The sequence below is a fragment of the Eptatretus burgeri genome, chromosome 2 (genome assembly GCF_056783735.1).
Source record: "Eptatretus burgeri isolate ZD-2024b chromosome 2, Ebu_testis_v1, whole genome shotgun sequence".
In the NCBI taxonomy this organism is placed as follows: Eukaryota; Metazoa; Chordata; class Myxini; order Myxiniformes; family Myxinidae; genus Eptatretus; species Eptatretus burgeri.
Window position 1 is genome coordinate 34916787 of NC_140962.1, and position 22042 is coordinate 34938828.

At 42.1% G+C, this 22042-nt stretch overlaps 1 protein-coding gene across 1 annotated transcript in view; it reads right to left on the minus strand.

Moving 5' to 3' along the window:
* The window catches only part of LOC147031784 (uncharacterized), an 86468-nt gene that overhangs the window by 42185 nt on the left and 22241 nt on the right, over positions 1-22042 (minus strand). Inside the window, exons 9-20 of the mRNA XM_085849968.1 lie at positions 21095-21243; positions 20681-20752; positions 18676-20339; positions 17953-18510; positions 13164-13335; positions 12669-12820; positions 12316-12549; positions 12078-12214; positions 8943-9090; positions 4606-4751; positions 2969-3144; positions 2656-2680 (exon numbers count right to left, since the gene is read on the minus strand). Of these exons, the coding sequence (XP_085706094.1) occupies positions 2656-2680; positions 2969-3144; positions 4606-4751; positions 8943-9090; positions 12078-12214; positions 12316-12549; positions 12669-12820; positions 13164-13335; positions 17953-18510; positions 18676-20339; positions 20681-20752; positions 21095-21243 (3633 nt within the window). The remainder of the gene's footprint in view (positions 1-2655; positions 2681-2968; positions 3145-4605; positions 4752-8942; positions 9091-12077; positions 12215-12315; positions 12550-12668; positions 12821-13163; positions 13336-17952; positions 18511-18675; positions 20340-20680; positions 20753-21094; positions 21244-22042) is intronic.

Below are 22042 nucleotides of genomic sequence, written 5' to 3' on the forward strand. Positions count from 1 at the left end.
TATATATATATATATATATATATATATATATATAAATATATAAAACAACATCCTCTCCCATTTCCCACACTCCTCTCAGCCCACTTTCTGTGAACCATAGGCTTAGTTCAAAACCACAAGTAGATGGGAGAAAAGCGACACATAAAAGCACTTTCAATTATTTGATTTCAGATCATACAACTTGGCTTCGGTTCTGGTCATTCCCACTCGAGATATGTTCCTTCTGCTAACTCAGCAATGGATGGATGGATGCTCTGAACTCCAATCAAGAGGTTCTTAACTCCAATCTTAACTGGACATTTCCACAAGAGAGATCAACACCATTTGGTACCCAGCTCTGGTCACCAAACTTTCTGTCATTGGCAACTAGACTTGTGGATTTTATTTGTGCTCATAAGTCATGTGCAGGCCTCAATGGCATCCTCAGACTCCGGGCCCTAGAGCCCTCGAGGTAGTTTTATGACATCTATCCCATTCCTAGTTTATATTGACAATCTCTCAGCTTCTTTGGAAAACAGCTATATCACTTTCCAGATAACTCCACTCCGTGCCAGAAAATCTCTTACACGAATGGCACGCAGGCTGCAAAGGGATCCTTGTTCACCAATCTGGAGAAAATAAACTGATCCATCACCCAGAAATGATGTTCATTACCTCTAATTACAATTCACTCACTCTGTCTCTCCAAATTTCAATTTCCTTCTGCAGTCAACTTCTGGCAGAGCTGCAGTCATTGGAGCTCATTGGTCTAGCAATTTTGCCAATAATAAAATTTAATCTCACCTACAGGGCAGGAGACATCCTGGAACTCCACACACAGCAAAGACATCCTTGGCGGCTCTCAGTTCCTAACAGTGTCGAAGAACTCCATCCATATCACCATCGACCAATTTATGTCGCACTTTTCAGTTGAAGCAAAATGTTCAAGCACTTGGTATAACTCTCCTCTGTGAGATGGCACCACTGAAAATCCCCTTTATCCCAAGAATACCAAAACCTGAGGGTAATTGTTTCAGTCAAGAGGAATCTAGGGTGCAGGTACTGCTCCTCTCCCCTTCAAGACAAAGTGGTGGCTTCAAAATTTACCACTGCCATCTTCTGGTGTTGCCCTAATTCCACTCTTCCACATCAGATTCCACACAATTATTCAGCAACCCACAACCTGTTCTCTCCCTAAATCCAAGTTACATTTACCTCCATTCCTTTGTTCCAATTTTCATGTTGTAACTTGATGGGAAAGATGTTAGAAATTGGAAGGTAGGGTGGTCCAAAAAAGTTGAAAAAAATAGAATGTTGTAATAAACCCCAATTTAATATAATAACAACTAAATAAATAACTAACATATTTTTCGTGAATCATTGAATCTAAAACACTGGATGTTGGGCCGGCAAGAAATAAGTTCAGGCGGGAGTGGACACAGCAATAGAGCCGGAGATGATAGTGGTATTTGGTAAATGAGACGAAATATTTTAATAGTTTGTAATTCCATTGATTGAAAAATTAGGGTATGGTGAGATGCGAATCCGTACACTTCTGAACTTCCTAGGTGAAAATGGACTGCATTTTCGAACTCAGTGGGGTCGATTTACTCTAAGAAATGTTTAGACGGGCAACAAATTAATTATAGATTAGAAAGTATCGAAATGAGTAGGATTAGTTACTCAACTCCAGTAATGATAAATCTTGTTTTAGGTCATATTTTAGAAATGGGAGTGAATTCAATGTCGGAGCAGTCATTTCTTAGAGTAAATCGACCCCATAGAGTTCGAAAATGCACTCCATTTCCACCTCGGACATCCAGAAGTATCCGTAATCGTACCTGGCCATACCCTAATTTAACCAACTCATGAAACTAAAAGTCGTCATATGGAGCGACCTCTAAATCACCTCCGATCAACTTAAATTTTTTTATGCGCGTTATTCAATCATAATGGAATCATTTAAGGCTTGTGGAAACATCTGAGTCTTTTTTTTTGCTGTTTTTGGACCACCCTATTGGAAGGGCGCATGGCAATGATTGCTATAAGGAAGTTTGTGTGCCTTGGTGTTAACTTTTTGGATACCGACTGGGCATCCTCCATCGTGCAAATTTCTTCTTTGACACATCTGAATACTACTATCCCCTCTGGGCCCCTGTCTCGTGCCTTGCTCAGCTTGATGCCATGGAAACCAAGGCTTTCAAGATCATTGGAATCTCCCACGATGAAGCTGAGTCTATGGGCCTGTCACTGTGGCAATGCCGACATCTCAGTGGTCTCTGTCTTCTCCTGCCTTCTTTCTGATCTTGCACCCTCTGCCCTCTCCATGCTTTGCATCCACCCCCACCCCAGGTATCTGCAGGATGCATGTGGTCCAACAACAACCCCCTTCTAGTGAAACTCCCGAAATCCAGGATCACTGCTCACCTCCACTCATTTGTTCCCCCTTTTTCCCCACCTGCAGAACCAACTTCCACATTCACTTCAATCTCATTCTTCCCTCCAACTCTTCAAGACAGTTGTTCACCACCATCTCAGATCATTCCCCATCCAAAACCATGATCTTTTCAACACCCGTTAAAACAGCAGTCACCTGTCTGTACACCTGCCACTTGCTTGCTGTCATGGAGCCTCATGAGACCTCTGTCAGTAATCGCCCAGGGAGTTGAAATTGACCAAGGCAGCAGCACAAAGGGCCACTCTTTAGGAAATATACCAGGAATCTTTAACATTGACACAAAGGTACAACCAAATGAGAGCGCCAACCTACCAACCATCCCCTCCCCACCCCCCCCAAGGACAGCAAGTTCCTTACTAGTACTGCATCAGAGAGCAGTTGTGGTTGCCTTTTATTTATTATTAAATTCAAGTGAGTTCAGGTGTTCAGGTGAATTAAATTAAAGAGTTCAGGTGAAAATTGTTGAAATCAGACTAAATTATCCTCAAAATGTTTTGACCAATATCAAAATCATTATCCCTCTTGCTTTACCTCGGGATGCGGCTATTGCAGGCACCAGGGTCCAATGGGTTGATATCACATGTGGAGTAGTCAAAGGTGCCATTCCACAGTTTCTTCGCCAGTTGGAAGGTAACACGTCGGGAACTCGGTGCTATTTCCTGCCCATGCCACACGTACACCTCGCTGCCAAAATCAAACACCAACACCTAAGAGTAGCAAAGAGTATGGTGGAGAATGTTGAAGAAAAGAGTACTGTACTGCAAAGACAAAGGTATGACCATGGTCAAAGGATCTAATGTGTGAAATACTAGTTTAACAAGCAACCTCACACGTACACCTCGCTGCCAAAATCAAACACCAACACCTAAGAGTAGCAAAGAGTATGGTGGAGAATGTTGAAGAAAAGAGTACTGTACTGCAAAGACAAAGGTATGACCATGGTCAAAGGATCTAACGTGTGAAATACTAGTTTAACAAGCAACCTCACACATACACCTCGCTGCCAAAATCAAACACCAACACCTAAGAGTAGCAAAGAGTATGGTGGAGAATGTTGAAGAAAAGAGTACTGTATTGCAAAGACAAAGGTATGACCATGGTCAAAGGATCTAATGTGTGAAATACTAGTTTAACAAGCAACCTCACACGTACACCTCGCTGCCAAAATCAAACACCAACACCTAAGAGTAGCAAAGAGTATGGTGGAGAATGTTGAAGAAAAGAGTACTGTACTGCAAAGACAAAGGTATGACCATGGTCAAAGGATCTAATGTGTGAAATACTAGTTTAACAAGCAACCTCACACGTACACCTCGCTGCCAAAATCAAACACCAACACCTAAGAGTAGCAAAGAGTATGGTGGAGAATGTTGAAGAAAAGAGTACTGTATTGCAAAGACAAAGGTATGACCATGGTCAAAGGATCTAATGTGTGAAATACTAGTTTAACAAGCAACCTTTGTTACCACCCACAATGTGGAAGACTCTCTCAAATTTCCAATTAAGTCACATCAATTTGGACCACCTCTTGCAGAGCGTGTAAGTTTCAATGGTGGGAATCGCACAGCAAAATGAGTTTCAAAATTTGATACAAAGGGGTATGCCAGTTCCATGGGATAATGTACATGATTAGGACCAGCAATATGATGCCATCTGATTCTGGTAAAAGACATGTCATGTTGTGCCGGGGACTTTTAACCTTTGGAACCCTGAGCTCCTCGGACTTTCGGCTCCCCCACCCTGGGCTCGCTAGAGAAAAATCCGGCCACTCAAATATATGGAGGTTTGAATAGTGACCGGTAAAACAGCCATTCGGGTATATGGAGGTTTAAATAGCAGCCGGTAAAATGGCCACGAGGGTTCAAAAGGTTAAAAGTTTGGCAATTGTAATTTTGATGATGGGAAATCATGATGGGTCATGCTTGGACATTAGATAGAGTGCAAAAGGAAAATGAGACAGAAAAAGGTGGGACGTGAGTCGTAATATGATGTGAAAGGATGGCGCCGAACGACTTAAATGAAGGGATAATTGGAGAAGATCATAAAAATGATGTAGCAGTGGGTTGAAAGGAAATATTGAGAACCAAAGTAAGTGCATGGCAGTTTTCAGCGAGGAAAGCCAGTCAACAGTCATGTAGGTTTCCACATGGTGCCTCACTCATCCTTACGTCCGAGTCACCCAGGAGCGCTTGCTGTGGAACACGTCCCCAGGCTGCATCCTCAGGAATGAGTTTGTCCCCCAGCATGCGGTAAATGCAGTTGGTCTCTGCGATAGCGCGTTCATACTGCGCATCCTCCACATCTCCTCGTGCGGCTGCAAATTAAAACCAAGACTGTTTTGCAGGCTCTGCGTGCTGTCTTTTCAAAGCAATGTGACTGCACTTCAAAAACTCGGCATGTGATCAAACCAGTGTCAAACTGCAAATCGTGTACATCCTCAAAAACAATTTGAAAATGCACAGGCTTAATGTTAAAACGCCAACACGTATTTTATTAAACATCAGCCTTGTGTTAACCCAAAAATAATTATCTCAATTTCCCCAAACATTTGAAGAAACATTTTGTTTTGAGGGAAGCGAAACAAGCAAGGTGGCCAAATTTCCAAGGCATTGGGATGCAGGCAGGTCTACAAAAAATATGAAAATTGAAAAGTGATGAAATATATTGTGTAGCATTCAGATACAAACAAAAATCACAGAGTACATTGGGGGAGAGTGGTAGCCATTTCAGAATTTTCAATAAATTCCAAAAGTAACAAATCCACTTGTAAACAAAATGTCCTTTGCCTTTTTAGCAATCTAAAGCAAGTAAAAGTGTGACAAACTAGGCCTGATATGTAGAGGGACGGCCCTGATCTCAAATATGACATTGAGGGTCTCCATCCATCATTGGGTGAGTAGAAGCAGCATGTCCAAGGTGGAGTGACCTGGTCTGAAACCAAATTGGTGATCTGAAATGAGGTTGTTGGAGAAAATTAAGCATTTCATATCAAATGAGATGATGGATTCCATGACCTTGCTGATGATTGGAAGTAAGCTGATAGGTCTGTCGTTGAGGAGATCAGTTTTTGCACCTTTCGTATGTAGTGCGGTGATGTTGGTGGATTTCCAAGCAGATGGAAGATGACAATGCAAATGATAGGGTGAAAACAGCAGAAAGAGAATGTGCAAGAGCAGCAGAGCAGGATTTTAGGACACGTGAACTGATGCCATTCTGTCCAGTTGCAGAATTAGTCAAGGGTCGCCAGAAACTTCTCCATATTATCAGGTACAAAAGGCACAGAGTCCAGGAGCAGTTAGGTACGACTGGAAAGGGTTGGTATACAGAGTGAGGGTTTGGGGACACAAGATTTGGAAGCAAACAGAGAATTGAGGCATTTAATTAGGCTTTCTCACGAGTGGAATCGGCTGTGGTGCCATTTGAAGAGAGGGAAGGGATGGAAGGGGAGCATACACCAGAGACAGACTTAACAAGGTGCCGCCAGGTTTTAGAGGAGAGAGACAAATTTGAAAGTTCAATCGTGAAGTTGGACAGATGTTTTCTGCCTCTCCTTAGAGTGGACACACACTTTTTGCGGCCTTTGTGGAACGATCCGAGATTGCAGCCTTCAGTCGAATTTGCCTTCCTGGAAGAGAATGCACATTGTTTTAAAGCAACTGCCTCACCGCAGGATTCAGAGTATCAAGAGTGGGAGGATGGGTAAAATAACTGAAGATGAGATGAGATAAATTTGTGCATAAGGGAGAGCAGATTTCTGTGGAAGAATTACCAGGCTGAATTAATATCAGGGGTGATAGGCAAAGGAGACCAATCGTGAAGAGAGAAGGCTGCTTGCAGTCCCTGCTAGTTGGCCTGAGTGACCTGCCATATTCTTCAGCATTGAGGCTGTTCTCTGACAATAGCTGGAGAGATGTTAACCTTCGCAAGCAAATGATATAAGATGAACCAATTGGAGCAGAGGAAGAGTACAAGACATTAGCAGGAAAGTTAGTCATAACCAAGTCGAGAAGGAAGGATTGGCCATTGGGAGAAATCCGGGTTGGAAAGTTTACAGATTGAGTCAGCCCCATAGTGTCACAGAAGTCCTTTGCAGAAGTGTCATTGCTGATGAGAGAGAGGTACCAACATCCAGCCAATTTGCACGGTGACAATCAAAATCACCACATATGAGGAAGAATGAGTTGGGATGATTGAGTGATTAAAAGTTGGTCCATGCCGAGAGTGAAAGAGTGAGAGAGTGAGAGAGATGGAGTTGTCACTGTTTGGAGGATAGTGCAACACAGACAAACAAGGGGTGGGATCAGAGGGGAAGTCACAGCCAGAAGTACTCCTGGGGTTTGGGAAGTGTAAGAGCAGTACACGGAGAGTGAGGAATGGAGTTCATGATGTACAGTGTGACTCCGCCACCAGGACAAAGTTCAGGTCAATCAAACCAGAGGAGACAATAGCCAGGGAGAGACACTAAGGAATCAGGGATGTCCCTTGGGAAGAAGGATTCAATTAAGCAGATGATGTTCGGTTTATCGGCAGTGTATTCGATTGAAAGATCCATCAGGTTGGAACAGAGGCCTCGGACATTTGAGGTCCCCACAGTTAGGGACAGGAGAGGAGGAGCTGCTTATAGGGTGCAGGAATGGGGAAAGGAGCAAGGAGAGGGTACGAGGTTGGGGGGAGGCTTGGAGGGTGTGGGGCTGGGGTAAATCTGGGAGGCTGCAGAGCTGGAGCAAAGTTGGAGAGGGGTGTGGGGCTAGGTTGAACCTCGAGGGGGGGTGGGCTGGGATTAAGGTAAGGGGGTGTGGAGTTGGGGCGAAGCTGGCGGGGGAGGGTGGCTAGGGGGCGCAGGGTTGGGGTGAAGCCGGGGGAGTGGGGCTGGGGCAAAGCTGGAGGGATGTGCAGTTGGGGTGAGGGTGAGTGACTGAGGGGAAAATGAGGGGGTACAGGTCTGGGGCAAAGCTGGGGGGGGTGCGGGGCAGGGGTGAAGCTGAAAGGGGACAAAGTGAGAGGTGGAAGGGCAGGGGAGAAACTTTGAGGGCCTGGGATGAGGGGAAAGCAGATAGAAGAGGGGGGGGTGCGGTAGTGACATGGAGGGGTTTGACACCAATAATTGATGTGAAGAGAAATTTATTGTCGTGTGCACGCAAGGATGACTTGTTCACAGAGATATTTTTTTGTGTGTGCACATCGTCGAGACTCATGGAATAGCTTGTACTAGGAGGGGGGTTAACATAAGGAAATTGATATATTAAGTTAAGTAGAAACACCCTCTCCCGATGGGAGCGGCAGATGGGGGTCATTTGTAGAGTGCTCCCATGCACATCCCGAATACAACCACCAAGTTTCAACACATTTCATCCCACAAACAGACAGACACATGTTTCAATGCATTCCCCCCCACATATATCATGACTATCGTTTTCATTTTCCATCCCACTGATAATTTAGTGGACTGTAAAATGATTTGTACAACTTCCAGGAGTTTGATTTTTTTTTCCACGATAACGTCCAGTTTTCAAATGATGTGGGAAAGACACAGGCATGGCGGGCCAAATAGCCAAAACCTAATGAGCAGGAAACAAATAGAATTCATTTTGCAAGGTGAATGCTAATTACAAGAATGAATGTATTTCATACGATGATATCGTATACATTTTGTACAGTTTTACTGATGCCTCCAATCTTTGCATCTTGGGAGGAGATTCAATGACAAATTTGGTGTGTCGTGGTTGCATCACTGATGAGGTTCTGGTTGCATCAGTGACACGTCACGTTCGGGCAGGAATTTGGAATTTGTACAAGATGCCGGCGATAACTCGCCCGCTCTATGGGATCTTCAACGTCCACCAGCTAACCCAGCTTAACGGCCATCCGAGGGAGGGATATTGTGATGAAACATATCCTGCCTGTGAAAGGCCAGTTCAACAACTCATTTCTGTTGATGAAATGTAACACCAAAAGAGGTTTCGGCACGATGAAGCACAACAACGTCGGGAATCGAACCTAGATTACACATCTCATATGGACATACGGCAGTACTGCACTCGGGCTTAAAATAATTGTTTCATATGAATACTGCAATTTAAAATGAATTGAAGTAAACTATTGAAATTATGGAAAAGTTGAGGATAATAACAAACATGCTTGAATGCTCCATCCCCAACACCTGCTCACCCCTTATCCCATTCACATGTCATTGATAAATGGCACATGTTCACACAAAGTGATTGGCTTACAAGTTAAGACAAAAGGGCCATTCAAATTACATAAACCAAACACTTAATAAACACAGACATGTGAGCAAGATACAACGCAACTTTGTACGTTTTTTTTTTAATGAAGAATAATCTTATAAGAAGTAGAAATATTATGCAAAGAAAGTAAAGTTCATAAATTATTGCCATTATTAATTAAAATTATATCGGACTTAAACAAGTCCTTCGAGACTGAAGTCAGAATGATTTGATTTTGAGTCCTCAAGGACAGATAGTTGTAAGCAATTCTCACGTGCCTTGGTAAGGAGCATTTCCACCAAGGTGACTCCAAAAGCCTTTGTTCTTTCCTCCTTCAGTGCCAGCCTCCTCATCAATGACCGTTACACTTCCAGCACGACAGCCGAGGTCCCTCCTTGTCTGAATCGTGCTTGCCAGTTCCCAGGCCTGTCATAATTGCACAGCCACAAACACCAGTATCATCGTCATTGTACTGTGTACAAAGTTCAGAAAACATATCTATTACACTCAAACTCTTCACCTTTACTCATGAAGCAGTAGTGCTTTACTGTGACTGTAGCAGACCGTATACACACAAGGACAGTGGCAGGTAGTGAGGCCTTTCTGGCATACTGCATGTCTAGAGTCGTAAGGCATAACCTTGACAAGAGAGGAGATGTCAATCTCTTACCTGTATTCAGACTCACTCATGCAACTTTGCTCTGACGCTTGACCAAGTCGATTACATGCTTAAGAATAAGTGATTTACTGGACAATTCAGGAGGAGTGGTCATCAACGTTAGTCCTGACCAAGCCAAACTATGGTTAGATGATTACTATTGTCTGCATCAATCATGTTCTTGGATATTCTACATGTTCTTCTGCAGATGATCCTCATTGCCAGTGACGCTGCAAACCGTGAGGGCATTTACATTGCCTGGAGAAGCCGCAGCTTCTCCAGCATACATCCAAATGCTCAACGTTTGAAGGTCCTCAATCCCAAATTTTTTCACCATAGCTTTAAGATGCTTTGCATGATCAAGAACTCACCCCTGAACACATACAAACCATAAAGTGAGCACCAAATGCTTCGCCATTCTGAATATGTCGACCAAAAACTCGGCCAATCAAATCAAACACATTTGATCACATTTCAAAGATGAATGTTCATGGTGCTGCTCAGGACTTTATATTATTATCTACTGCTCAGGACATTATATTATTATCTATTCACAAAAGTATACGTCCCCAGTGCCAAGAAAAGTTGAAGTTAATCTTTCAATTTAAATTATTTCATGGACTTAAAAAAGGTGAATTGTGCAGCACTCTTGGTTTCACTCAGAGCCAAAGCTCCAAGGCACTTGTAATGCCCGCCATGAAATGCTGGTGCAACACCGGGCGGCAGAGGTTAATTTGTCTAAAAAAAAAAGAGACAAAATATAGCTATTTTAAATTCTACATAACTGCATGAAGATCTGTATTAAATTTATTTCAATCTGGATGTTTTCATCAATTTTGAACGTGACTGGAAGAGACAGTAAAGTGACTGATTATATTGCATCGGAAAGGTGACATGAAAATGCAAAATAACCAATCATTGGCTTTTCAAATGCATCACGGGAAGCGGTCACCGTAAATTGGACAGAGACGAACGCATGGACAAACACCATGGTTTGCGATACACAGTATATATATATATATATATATACACACATATATACATATATATATATATATATATATATATATATATATATATATATATATATATATATATATATATATATATATATATATATATATATATACATATATATATATATATATATATATACATATATATACATATATATATATATATACATATACATATATATACATATATATATATATATATATATATATATATATATATATATATATATATATATATATATATATATATATATATATATATATATATATATATATATATATATATTACACCCGGGCAGGTTTGACGGTCGGCTCAGATACAAAACTTAATGCAACCGAGTATTAATCAACCTTAGCGACTATGAAATGTGAAAACAGAATTTAAATTGAATTTAAAATAAATGCGCGAGACCGTGTTGAAGTCAGCAGACCTTGTGTTGCCCAATACACAGGGCCAGAAGACAGACGTAACGAGAAACTAGTTGGTCAAATTAAATCTTCTTAATAATCCCTATGAAACCCATTATGCATTATAGCCGTTCGATGCTTCCTTAAAGGCCATTTGACCAATTGGCCATTTTGCACTTGACGACCCTGTAACCTCGACCCTGAGGCGAAAATGCGAATAAGGACTCAGACGATCTATAGAGAGCAACTGGTATTAGCATCGTGTCAAGTTAGAACTCAATCGGCCGAGACGTCTAGGAGGAGATAGAAAAATAAAAATTGTTGACGGACAGACAGACAGACAGACGGACGGATCTGAGGACATCAAGTGAGCTGACCTCATAATTATGCATTCTTATTAATTACACATTATTATTATTATCTATATATTAATACTGAAGGACCAATTTTGTGCACCTCCTAGCGGCTGCGTCATGTTTTTCTCGATACTGTGACTTGGACTGAAAGAAACTTAGTACCTGTAAGAGTGCATCACACATAGTGCCAATAGTCAACCTCCAACTCTGAAGCAGAATAAACACTTTTCGTTTTACATTTGTTTGCATGGCGACATGTGACGTCGCCGCTGAGAGGCGTAAGGACGTCATGACATCATCACGTCTGTTGTCCACAGACCGTCACCACTGAGAGGCATAATGCCACTCCTCAAAAACAGCATCTGCAATGTAAAACCCTCTTCTGCACGCGCTGACTACCTCAGAATGTGAATTTGACACAAAAAATGCAACAAGAAACATTGTATATAAAGAAATTCGATAAATCACATTGTGAACACTGGATATATTGACGTCCGAATGAACCCTCACTCTAGAAACTTCGTGCAGAGCGCGGGTTTGGCTATCTATATATTAATACTGAAGGACCAATTTTGTGCTCCTCCTTGCGGTCACGTCACGTTTTTCTCGGTATTGTGACCTGGACTGAAAGAAACTTCGTACCTATAAGAGTGCATCGCACATAGTGCCAATAGTCAACCTTCAACTCTGAAGCATCCGTCTGTGACGGGGTTTCAGCTTGTTATTATTATTACTACTTTGGGAGTTCAGCTGGAATGTCTCAAGATCCATTGTGGATTACAATAAAGACATCAAATTTTCAGCCATTACTCAGGGAAATGGTTAAGTATCGAGAACAAGCCGTAACACAACCAGAATAACACAAAAACAAAAATCCACAAGTACACAAAAAAAAATGCACAAACAAATCAAGTACTGGTGTGGAAATGTGATAGGGGTGTAAAGTAATTGTTGATAAGTACTAAATGAACTGACCGTTGTTCTCTCCAAACGGCTAGCCTTGCGTCCGAGCCACAAGTAGCAGTGGCGAGAGGTGACGAGCACAAAACAGTCTCCACTGTTGAGTGAACTCGCTCGCGGCTCGACGAGTCTACCCTGGACATGTTCAAAGCCTACATGGAAAACATGGAAAGTAAAGCCAAAATGCATCGTAAAATTCCACAATAGAAAATGAAGGGTAAACATTTGTCCATTAATTAAATAATGGTCTGACCTTTGACCTGGATGAGCATAACTTTTTTGTACGGAGCAGCAGTGGATCCACTCCTTTTTGAAACCAGTTGTCCTTCCCCTCTCAACCTTGGTCCACTTGAAATGTTGTAGCCAGGTATGGGAGGTGGCCCGAGATCATCCTTGGGAATGTCTCCAAAAAATTGCCGCCCATTTGTAAGGCCTTGATGTGCGGAGTGATCCAGAAAGGTCGGTTTTGGAGCTGGAGCAGGAGGTACTAAAACAAAATTAAAGCAGGACAAAAAAGATTAGCTTAAAGTAATAATGATTAAAATAATTGCACATTTTGATGAAACAATATATGAAGTCTGAAAAACGATTTCTATGTTTTCTCACCACAATTGTGAAACTTTGTGCCTGGGTTATTCACTTTGGTGTTGTGATTGTTCACTGTTGGTGCTGACAAATCTCGTAGAGAGGAGCGTGATGGTGGTGCCTTGTGTGCTGGTCGTACAGCCAGACGATGCCGAGCTGGGCTACAGTCCAATCTAGGTGAAGAAAAGAGCAACAGGAGTACGAAGTATGTTAAGTGGAGGAGGGATAAGAAAATAGTTAGTAGCATCGTATCGTATTCTGGTGTTATGCCCGAAGGTAGGTTCAGTACTGCCGAAGCAGTTTTAAGGTGAGCGTTATATTGGGTGGTTTGCCATTGCCTTCTCAGAGTTAGTAGTATTTGTGCAATATAAGGAAAAGGACAAATTGGATGTATACAAGGAAGAGGACAAAAAGAGAGAAAAATGAAGAGAAAATATAAACATTTGGCCTTATAGAAAGAAGCACAAATGTTGACCATTCACACACATAAATCACAACCAAGCTCTGATGTCTCACCGAGGGCTGCTTGGGATGACAAATGTATCACTGGGCCTGGTTGTGACTGGAGACAATTCTTCTGACGTATATAGCCGACTGTACAGTCGCTCTGCTGCAGCATCCAGATCTGTTGTGACCATCTCCCGAGCAACTGACTCTTCGGAAACTGTACAACCCTTGTCTGACATGTCTCAAGATTGAAAGAGAGAAGCAGGCAGAAAAAAGCATAGTCTGATATAAACAGGAAATGCATAAAGGAAGAACAAAACAACAGAAGATCCTTGTAGATTAAAGCAAGTAATAAAAGAAGATCCTTGAAAGGCAACAAGCAGAGATTGGAAAGCGTGTGGTCAGTGCCAGGTTTACAATGGTGCCAGGCCCACACTCAGAAGGAGCCCATAGCGGGGGCATTCCATGTCAAGTGTACACACCCTCCCGACACTAAAACCTCATTTTCTCCCCATATGTTGGTCATTTATTCACTTGGGTGAAAAAAACTCAAAATATCAACTTTTAGACCTGTGGGCCCATCGGAGCCCATTTTAGGGCCCCCCCAAATTTGGGCTCCCCCGGCTACCCCACAATCTTCTAGATGCCATATCACAGGTTATAGTGGTCCGATTGGGCTGATCTTAGTATCAAAATGCTCGTAAAAGCGAGATCTTTCGAATCGCGTAAAGTAAAATCACTCCGAAACAGTAATTCAAAAAGTTAGTTTTGGGCGCCCTTTGACCTTGGGCCCCCGCTCCCCAGCCAAACCGATGGTCCCGATTTTTTTGTGTGAGAATACCCCCTTCATATACTCCAACACCTCAGCATAAATTAAAATGGGATCTCAATGGGTTCACGTGTGATGATGGTTTTATTGTTCGGGGACTCGGGTGGTGGACAAACAATACTTGAACACAAGATTTCCAAAACACTATCAGTATATTGTACATAAATTTTCCACATGCACATGCAGGAACTGGAAGCGATACTAGTATCAGAAAGAGTTTTTTCCTAGCATATTATAGTCAAGATTTTTGCCAACCAATGTTTTATTTGACAGCTGTGTTTCTTTTTTACTGATTGTGTAGGTTCTACCTGTAGCAGTTTTTGGTTCTACGGAAAGAAGTATATCAGAAATGTCTAAAATGCAGTGATCTTCAATGTCAGGAAAAAAATAAACGATTTGCGGGACCGTTTGGATGAAGAAAATTCACTTTCACTTCATGAGTGTCCTGAAAGGCTTCCGTGATGCAGGCAAGCCACCATTTTCCATCATAGTGCACTGTGACATAACCTGAGAGTTTCCCGTTAAAAGTTGGTGTAGATTTTGAAATAGCTGAAAGAGGTGGACTGAGACAACGTCGTGAGTATTGCATTCTGACATATTCGTGAACGAATCGTGGTTTAATTTGCCACCGTCCGATTTGAAATAGTAAACCCAGGGGTGAATTGTCACTTGAGAGCAGTTCCAATGGAATCCTTGGGCCATATCCTGTACGACAAACCAATAGTTCTCTGAGAAGTCTCCAATAATGACAAATTCTCCTTCACCGATTTCGTCTTTCTTATTTTTCAGAAACTGATATATTTGGCCTTGGCAATGAAGTCGTGTCTCACTAATTTCACCGCACGTTCACAGAATTGATCAATGAATTCTTCCAAAGGCAGGACCATGGAGCTCAGTTCAGATCTGTCGGTGGATGTCCACGGTTTAAACTGAATTTCATCAATATCTTCTTGTTCATAAGCACTCAGTATCTCGGTTTTGAAGTCTTCAATTGATGGGCAACTTTGACAAGTTCTGAAATAACATGCCGGTTGTGCTGGGTGACAAACTCTGCATGCTATCACATGATGATAGTTAGGAAATTCGTCTATCTGTGGCATTTTGGAACCAAACATCATGAGTTTCACATTTTGATGTATCGTACATACACATACACTGTGTGTCCCGCCTGAACCGGCCAGGACACACTCCGAGGGACGGAGCATGGCTAACTTCGCGAATCCAACTTTCAAGCCAGGGTTCTTCTCTTTGAATTTCTGAAACAGTTCCTTGAGATCGTTTCGTACCAGGCGCTTTTGAATTTTGGCTTTTCCATGTTCATTCCTGACCACCACACAGTCATTTTTCCCCGGCATTATTCGGCTGACTTCATCACTTCGGTAAAATTTGGTTATGGCGGATTTCACTTCATCAGGCAATATTTTACCGTTTGGGATTTGGAGACGATAGCATACCATTTTCTTTCTCTAAATTTTTGGCTTGCACAGCCATTCTTTGGGAGCAACTGAATTCACTCATCATCCCTCTGATGCTCATATTCTGAGCAAATATTGTCAGTATAAGTATTTGCTCTGAACGGCTCGAAACAACGTATTTTTCTTTCAGGATTTTGATCACCTCTGGCATGGAGTTTTCATCCTATTTTGACGCTGTATTTTGTGTTTTCTCCAATGCTTGGTCCAGCAACTGGTTCTAAATTCTTTCATACAGAATCTTCCACTTTACTTCGCTTTTCAGGAACGTACCCTGGGTTCCTTACCACCTTTCGTTTGGCGAATGGACTTTCGCCTATCATCGATAACAACTGGTTTAATAGGTCAACTTCTGCTTCTCGCTCAAAAACCTCCTCGTCCTAATCTGTCGAAATCGATTCTGCAATGCCTTCGATACTACCTTCTGATGATAATTTCGAACTGGTTGAAAATGATTCTTCAATACGCTCTGGTGACAACTGAAAAAGTTTTTTTCTGCATTAAGTACAAAGTCTGTCATCTTTTTTCACCTTTGAAGAAAATTTCATCAACATATCATTTGACACATTGCGAAGATCTTTTCGTTGTTTCGTTTTATGGCAGCTGAACGGATCGCAACAGTATTTTCGGAACTTCTTTCGATCTTCAGTCGCCATGCTTACTGCAAAATATGCAAAAACTGAGATTATCCCATTTATAACCTAATTCGATGATAGTTATACAAAAAATGTACACTTAAAAATCAAGATACAATAGGCAGAATAATTTTTCACAAATGATGCAAAATATATATATACATACACATATACACATATATACATATATATATATATATACATATATATATATATATATATACATACATACATATATACATACATACATATATACATACATACATATATATATATATATATAAATATATATTAGTCCAAAAGATGATTCTAAATTTAAGACATAAAGTCGCCTGCCAGCAGGTGACGTCATTGGAACGATGACAGCAAACGTCGCCCAATGTCGAATCAAGAATTAGAGATATGTGGACCCCGAACAATAAAACCATCATCACACTTGAACCCATTGAGATCCCATTTTCATTTATGCTGAGGTGTTGGAGTATATGAAGGGGTATTCTCACACGAAAAAAAAAAAAAAAAATCGGGATCATCGGTTTGGCTGGGGGGCAGGGCCCCAAGGTCAAAGGGCACCCCAAACTATAACTTTTTGAATTACTGTTTCGGCGTGATTTTACTTTACGCGATTTGAAAGATCTCGCTTGTACGAGCATTTTGATACCAAGATCATACAAATCGGACCACTACAACCTGTGATATGGCCACTGGAAGATTGTGGGTCAACTGTGGGCGCCCAAATTTGGGGGGCGGGGGCTAAAATGGGCCCTGATGGGCCCCCAGGTCTGAAACTTCACACAATGTTTTACCGTGGATACAAACACTTGCACAAAAAAAAGAGTGAAATCTGAGACGATGTGTCAAAATTTCGATGAAAAATGTGTGCACTTCACATGGAACGCCCCAGCGACCATTTTTGTTGTTAAAGTGTGCACATCGCGATGTGTTTCCATAAAGAATACGTACAGAATTTAATGCTACTTTTTAAAAACATACTATAAATGTTCTACCCTCGAGGTACCATTGCTGGTATCCTAGTGGCAGCCATCTCCATCTGCAACTTAAACTTGTAAATATTATAAATAAGACATCTATAACTGTGTTCTGTGTTAAAGACTACTTCTGTATCGATTTGTCATTTGCAATGTTTTTCCAAATGGGGGTGCACTCATTTGTTTGGTACCAGGTGCACAAAAATTTAATCCGGCGTTGCGTGTGGTGGGCAAAAGCGGAGTTATAAAATCAACTGCTCCCTGTACAGTTATCCGATTGCTGAAACCTCAACCTCATTTTTGCTCACTTTTTCAGTCATTTGCCTACATCTAATTGGCTGTCTCTCTGATCTTATATTATTTAACATGAAAATTGTTCCTTTTTTTGCCAAAATCAAGCTTTCAGATCACACTCTATAGAATAAAAAGTCTATCTGTGAGGAGTTTTAAGTTTGACAAGTTTTGACAAATAATGATCCAAGCTGGTTCTGGAAAATGAGGATTCCCTCCAGGCCTTCAAAACGGCTGTTCACCACCACCTCTTATCGTCCCCCATCCAAACCCTTGATCTTTTCTACCCCCGTTAATCCACCCCAAAACCCACCTCCTTCAAATTCCCTGCTTTCCTCCCTGAACGTCGCTATGTCCCTCTTCTATACCCCATGTTCCCCAACCCATCCTAATGTCTCTGTTCCCCACCGTTTTGTCCTTCCCACTCCCACCCCTCGTCTCATGCCCCCCCCCCCCTGATGTGCCTTGTGTGTTAGCTCTCATACGAGCCTTGATGAGGTATACAAAAGAAGTATTTTTAAAAAGCTCAAATATGTGTCCATCAATTTCTTTCCATATTTTGAGTTTCCATCTCGTAATTCCATCAATAGTTGTGCTGCTCCAATATTTGAATGAAGGTCTTCAAAAGGGAAGAGCTCTTACCTTTTACTCTATTGTCTTCTTTTGACACTGGCGTAGGGGTGACAACTGCCCAAGGTTGTGAATGAGTTCTTGGTGATGCCCAAGGTAGACACCAAGTCCCCACTGCAGGGGATGCCAATGAAACCAAGGTTGATTGCTGCAATGGAAGTGAGGTTAGGCCACCCACTAGCCAAGGTGAAATTAAAGGAGTGGTGTCAGCAGATGTTGGAATAAGCGTGGCATGGGAAAGAGGGAATGATGAAACTTCCGTGCATGATTTTGTTGCAAGAGATTTGGGAACAGTCGATTGATCAGGAGCCACTGGCAAAGCGAATTGAGCTTTATCACAAAGTGAAGACTCCATTGTGGGTCCAGACAGTGATGTGGCTTTTAAAGAGTCAACATTTTCCAGAAAATTCTGCTTCACATCTTCGGGAATTACTGAAGTTGTTATTGGAGCCTGTAACCATGGAGGAAGTGATGGCTGCCATGGGTGGAAGGCTGACGTATGAGTTACACATCCGAGGGTTGATGAAGAAGGCCGATGGCTGTGAGTATCTGTTGGATCCACGTCTTGTACTGAAAAAACACAAATGCAATACACCTGCTCAATGTAGGAGAAACAAAGGAAAACGCTATTAAAAGTATCCTCATTTGTGTATCAATCATGCACCGTATTTTTGTTCCTTTAATTGCTATCGCTTTATTAATCCTCAGCTTTTCAACAAATATGACAAGACATACCACAGAGGTTTCTTGATGTTTCAAAAGCAGAGGATGTAAAGTTGACCCCAAGAGGAACACAAGCTGAGTTTGGGCAGAATGGAATGGAGTTATTCCTCGCTGAGGGAGTTGTCAAAGCTGGTTGATGAGACACAGAAGTAGCCGAGCTGAGGCCAAGAGGGGAGGAAGTAGTTGAAACAAAGGCAAGAGGGGAGGAGGTTGATGAGCCAAGGCCAAGTGGATCAGAAGCACTTGAAGTTAAACCTAGCATGGTGGATGCAGTTGCAGCCACGTGAGAAGATGAAGTCGAAGATAAACCAAAGGGTGCTGAAGAAGTTGAGGCCAAAATCACAGGGGCAGACATAATCGGTACTAAGCTGTGGGGCATGCAGGAAGTTGAAGTCAAACTGAAAGGAATAGAAGCAGTCGAAGCCAAGTTCAGTGCAGCAGAAGTAGTTGAGGCCAAGGTGAGTGTAGGAGTTGAGGCTGACCTCACAGGAAATGTAGTAGCTGAGGCAATACCAAAAGAGGCAGCACCAGTGGAAGCTAAGCTGGCTGTGGCAGAAGAAACTGAAGTCAAGTCAAGGCAGGTGGGACTTGTTGAAGCCAAACCAAGGGAAGCAGAATTAGTTAAGGCTGCACTGATAGGGACAGAAGAAGTAATGATTTGCTCCACTTCTGCATTAGCTAAAGAAGAAATATTTTGGCTGGCAGAAGTTGGCAAAGTAAAACTAAGAGGAGTAGTTGTGCATAATGGAAGGAGCATTTCTGCATTAGTTGATGGAGGAGCATTGATAATAACAGCACTAGTTATGGGTTTTGGCAGACTGGTTGCGGTGACATCATATGTGGTGCTGCATTTGGCAACTCCCAGGGGAGCTGCACTCATCATTGCAGCGATACCAAGAGGTGTTGCTCCAGCAAGGCCGGTGTGAGTCGCTCTTCTTGCTTCACATCCCTGAGGTGTGATTGCACCGACAAACTTCTGATTTGCAATCACTTGCAACTGGTACCCTGACAGTGGCGAAGCAACGCCCTCCGGACTGCTTCGGGGCTCTTTCGTGTCCAGCGTATGTAATTTAGGACTCGATGCTTTCATACCTTGAACAGTGCGATTCTGGCATGATAAGCTTAACGTATGCCCTTCAACATGTCTACCAGTAATTCCTGATTTGGGTAACACCTGTGCTTCCTTCTGCTGGTCACTATGTTCTGTTTCCATGACAAATTCATATTGACCTTTGGCAGGGAGTGGCTGCAACGTGACTGGTAGTTTAACCCAATCACTTTGTGGTGTAAATTCCAATGGAATGGCTGATCTATCCATCTGTGACGATGAATTTGTATGAAGGTGAGCGGATTCAATAGGATTAGATTGTGGAGTGACACCTGCTGCGACTGTGGACTTCTGATATGACTTTGCCGATGAAACAGAAAGCCGTTCTGAGCCTGAAGCCTGCTGGACCTCCTCAAGTGTAATTGGTTGTGTTTGGTAGCGTGATGCAGTGCGCCTTTGTTGAGCTGTTGCATGACGTGCGTGGACTACTACAGGTGCACCCAAGCCTCCGTGCGCCAAACGATCAAACAAAGCCATCTTTTCGGCGAGGGTCAATGCAGAACTGTCTGGTGGTCCATCGGGCACCGGCTGAAGATTTGATCGCTTCGGAGCAAGCGTAGTCTTTAAACTAGGGTCAAGGGTTGTGGGAACAGGGCATTCATTAGCAACAATTTTTTTTACTCTATTCATTACTAGGAACATAAAAGATTACAAAAAAACCCACACTTGCCATTATTTGCCTAAGTTTACATAATCCATAATTCAAATAAATAATGCCAATAAAGTTGCTGCCAGCCTACCAAGGGATGGAAAATAATGTGAAGAGGTGAAGTTAGTGGAGAAAGAAGTTGGTTGAAAAACTTGAAGAGAAAAAGTGAAGAGACAGAAAGGAAGTTTGACTAGAAGAGGGGGAGGAAATCAGGTAGGCAACGTCAAGCATGCAAATAAAATCAGCAACACGGACCGTACCTGTCTGGTGATGTGAATGGTTGGCCCAGATCAGGGCTGATCGGTTCAGCAGACACAGCAGGAGGAGAACCACTGAATCAAATCCCAAATGGACATCCAAATGTAATTATTGCCGGCATTCACTCGGCACCTCTCATTCTATATTCACATCCTGATCATTTTAAAACCACTTACATAATGTTTTAATTCAGTCTCCAAAAAAAAAACACGTTTTGTTTAAAAAAAAAACAATACATTTTAAAGTAAATGTATATACTGAATTGGAGTTCCGAACATCCATCACAATGGGATCATGGTTAACAAAGCAAGTAGTAAAGAATCAATTAGATATAGCTGTCATACTGGGTCGGAGTAGGCCCAATAGCTGATACTTCTGAAAGTACAAAGCATCATGAGGTATGCTGTGGAGACCACCTGCGCAATGGAGGTGAATAATCTTGGGGCAACAGCTGTGTCATGGCTCGCTCCTGCAAGCGCCGACGCAGACGTCGCTCGACTGCTGCGTTCCGAGAGCGAAGCTTTGGCGATGACGGGCCGGCGCTGCCTGTATTTTTCTCCATTTCCTGAATAAGCAAATTGACAAAAAGACAACACGTCAGACACCGATTGTAACAGTTTCCTTGCCCACTACGAAGGTAAAAACATATAATTAGATCTTCCTTAGATGATAACACAATGCTTTGAGTGATTACAATACCAATGCACTCGGTGTAATTTGTGTTCAATCTAACTTCGATTCAGCTTAGTAGGTCAGCAATATCACAAAAAGGGTTAAAACTGGTGAAATATGTAAAGGGCAGCAGGGTAACACACAGAGGTAACTTGCTTGCCTCAGAATGGTCATATAGTTTGGGATTCAAAATAAGCATAGAGCAGACTCCCTAACTTAACAGTTAATGTGATTGCGGCAATGTTTGTAATGCTTTGACCTTCAAGTTCGAGCTACAATCCACTGCAAATCATGCCCCCGACATGTCTCATCCACTCATAAAGTTATCTACCTCCATTGTATCATCATGCTGAGCCATGTTATTACCCCACGCACGTGAAGCGAAATGTGGGGTTAAACAATTGGTTCACTTCTGTTTGTCTGCATGTCTGTCTGTCTGTGTCTACAAACGTCAGTTTATGATTGAGGAACAACTTGATTTCAATTGAATGTTATATCTTGAACATGAATCAGAAAACGAACCTGGAGTTTAGCAACACTTTGGCTCTGAATTCGTACCGATCGCACATGCGTAGGGAGGATTGAGATCATTTTTTTTTTCCTTTGGCTGTCTGCTTGTCTGGCAGTCAAACAAAATTGAAAAGCATTCCAAACAGGAAGGAAACTTACTATTTTTAAGGACGTCATAAAGG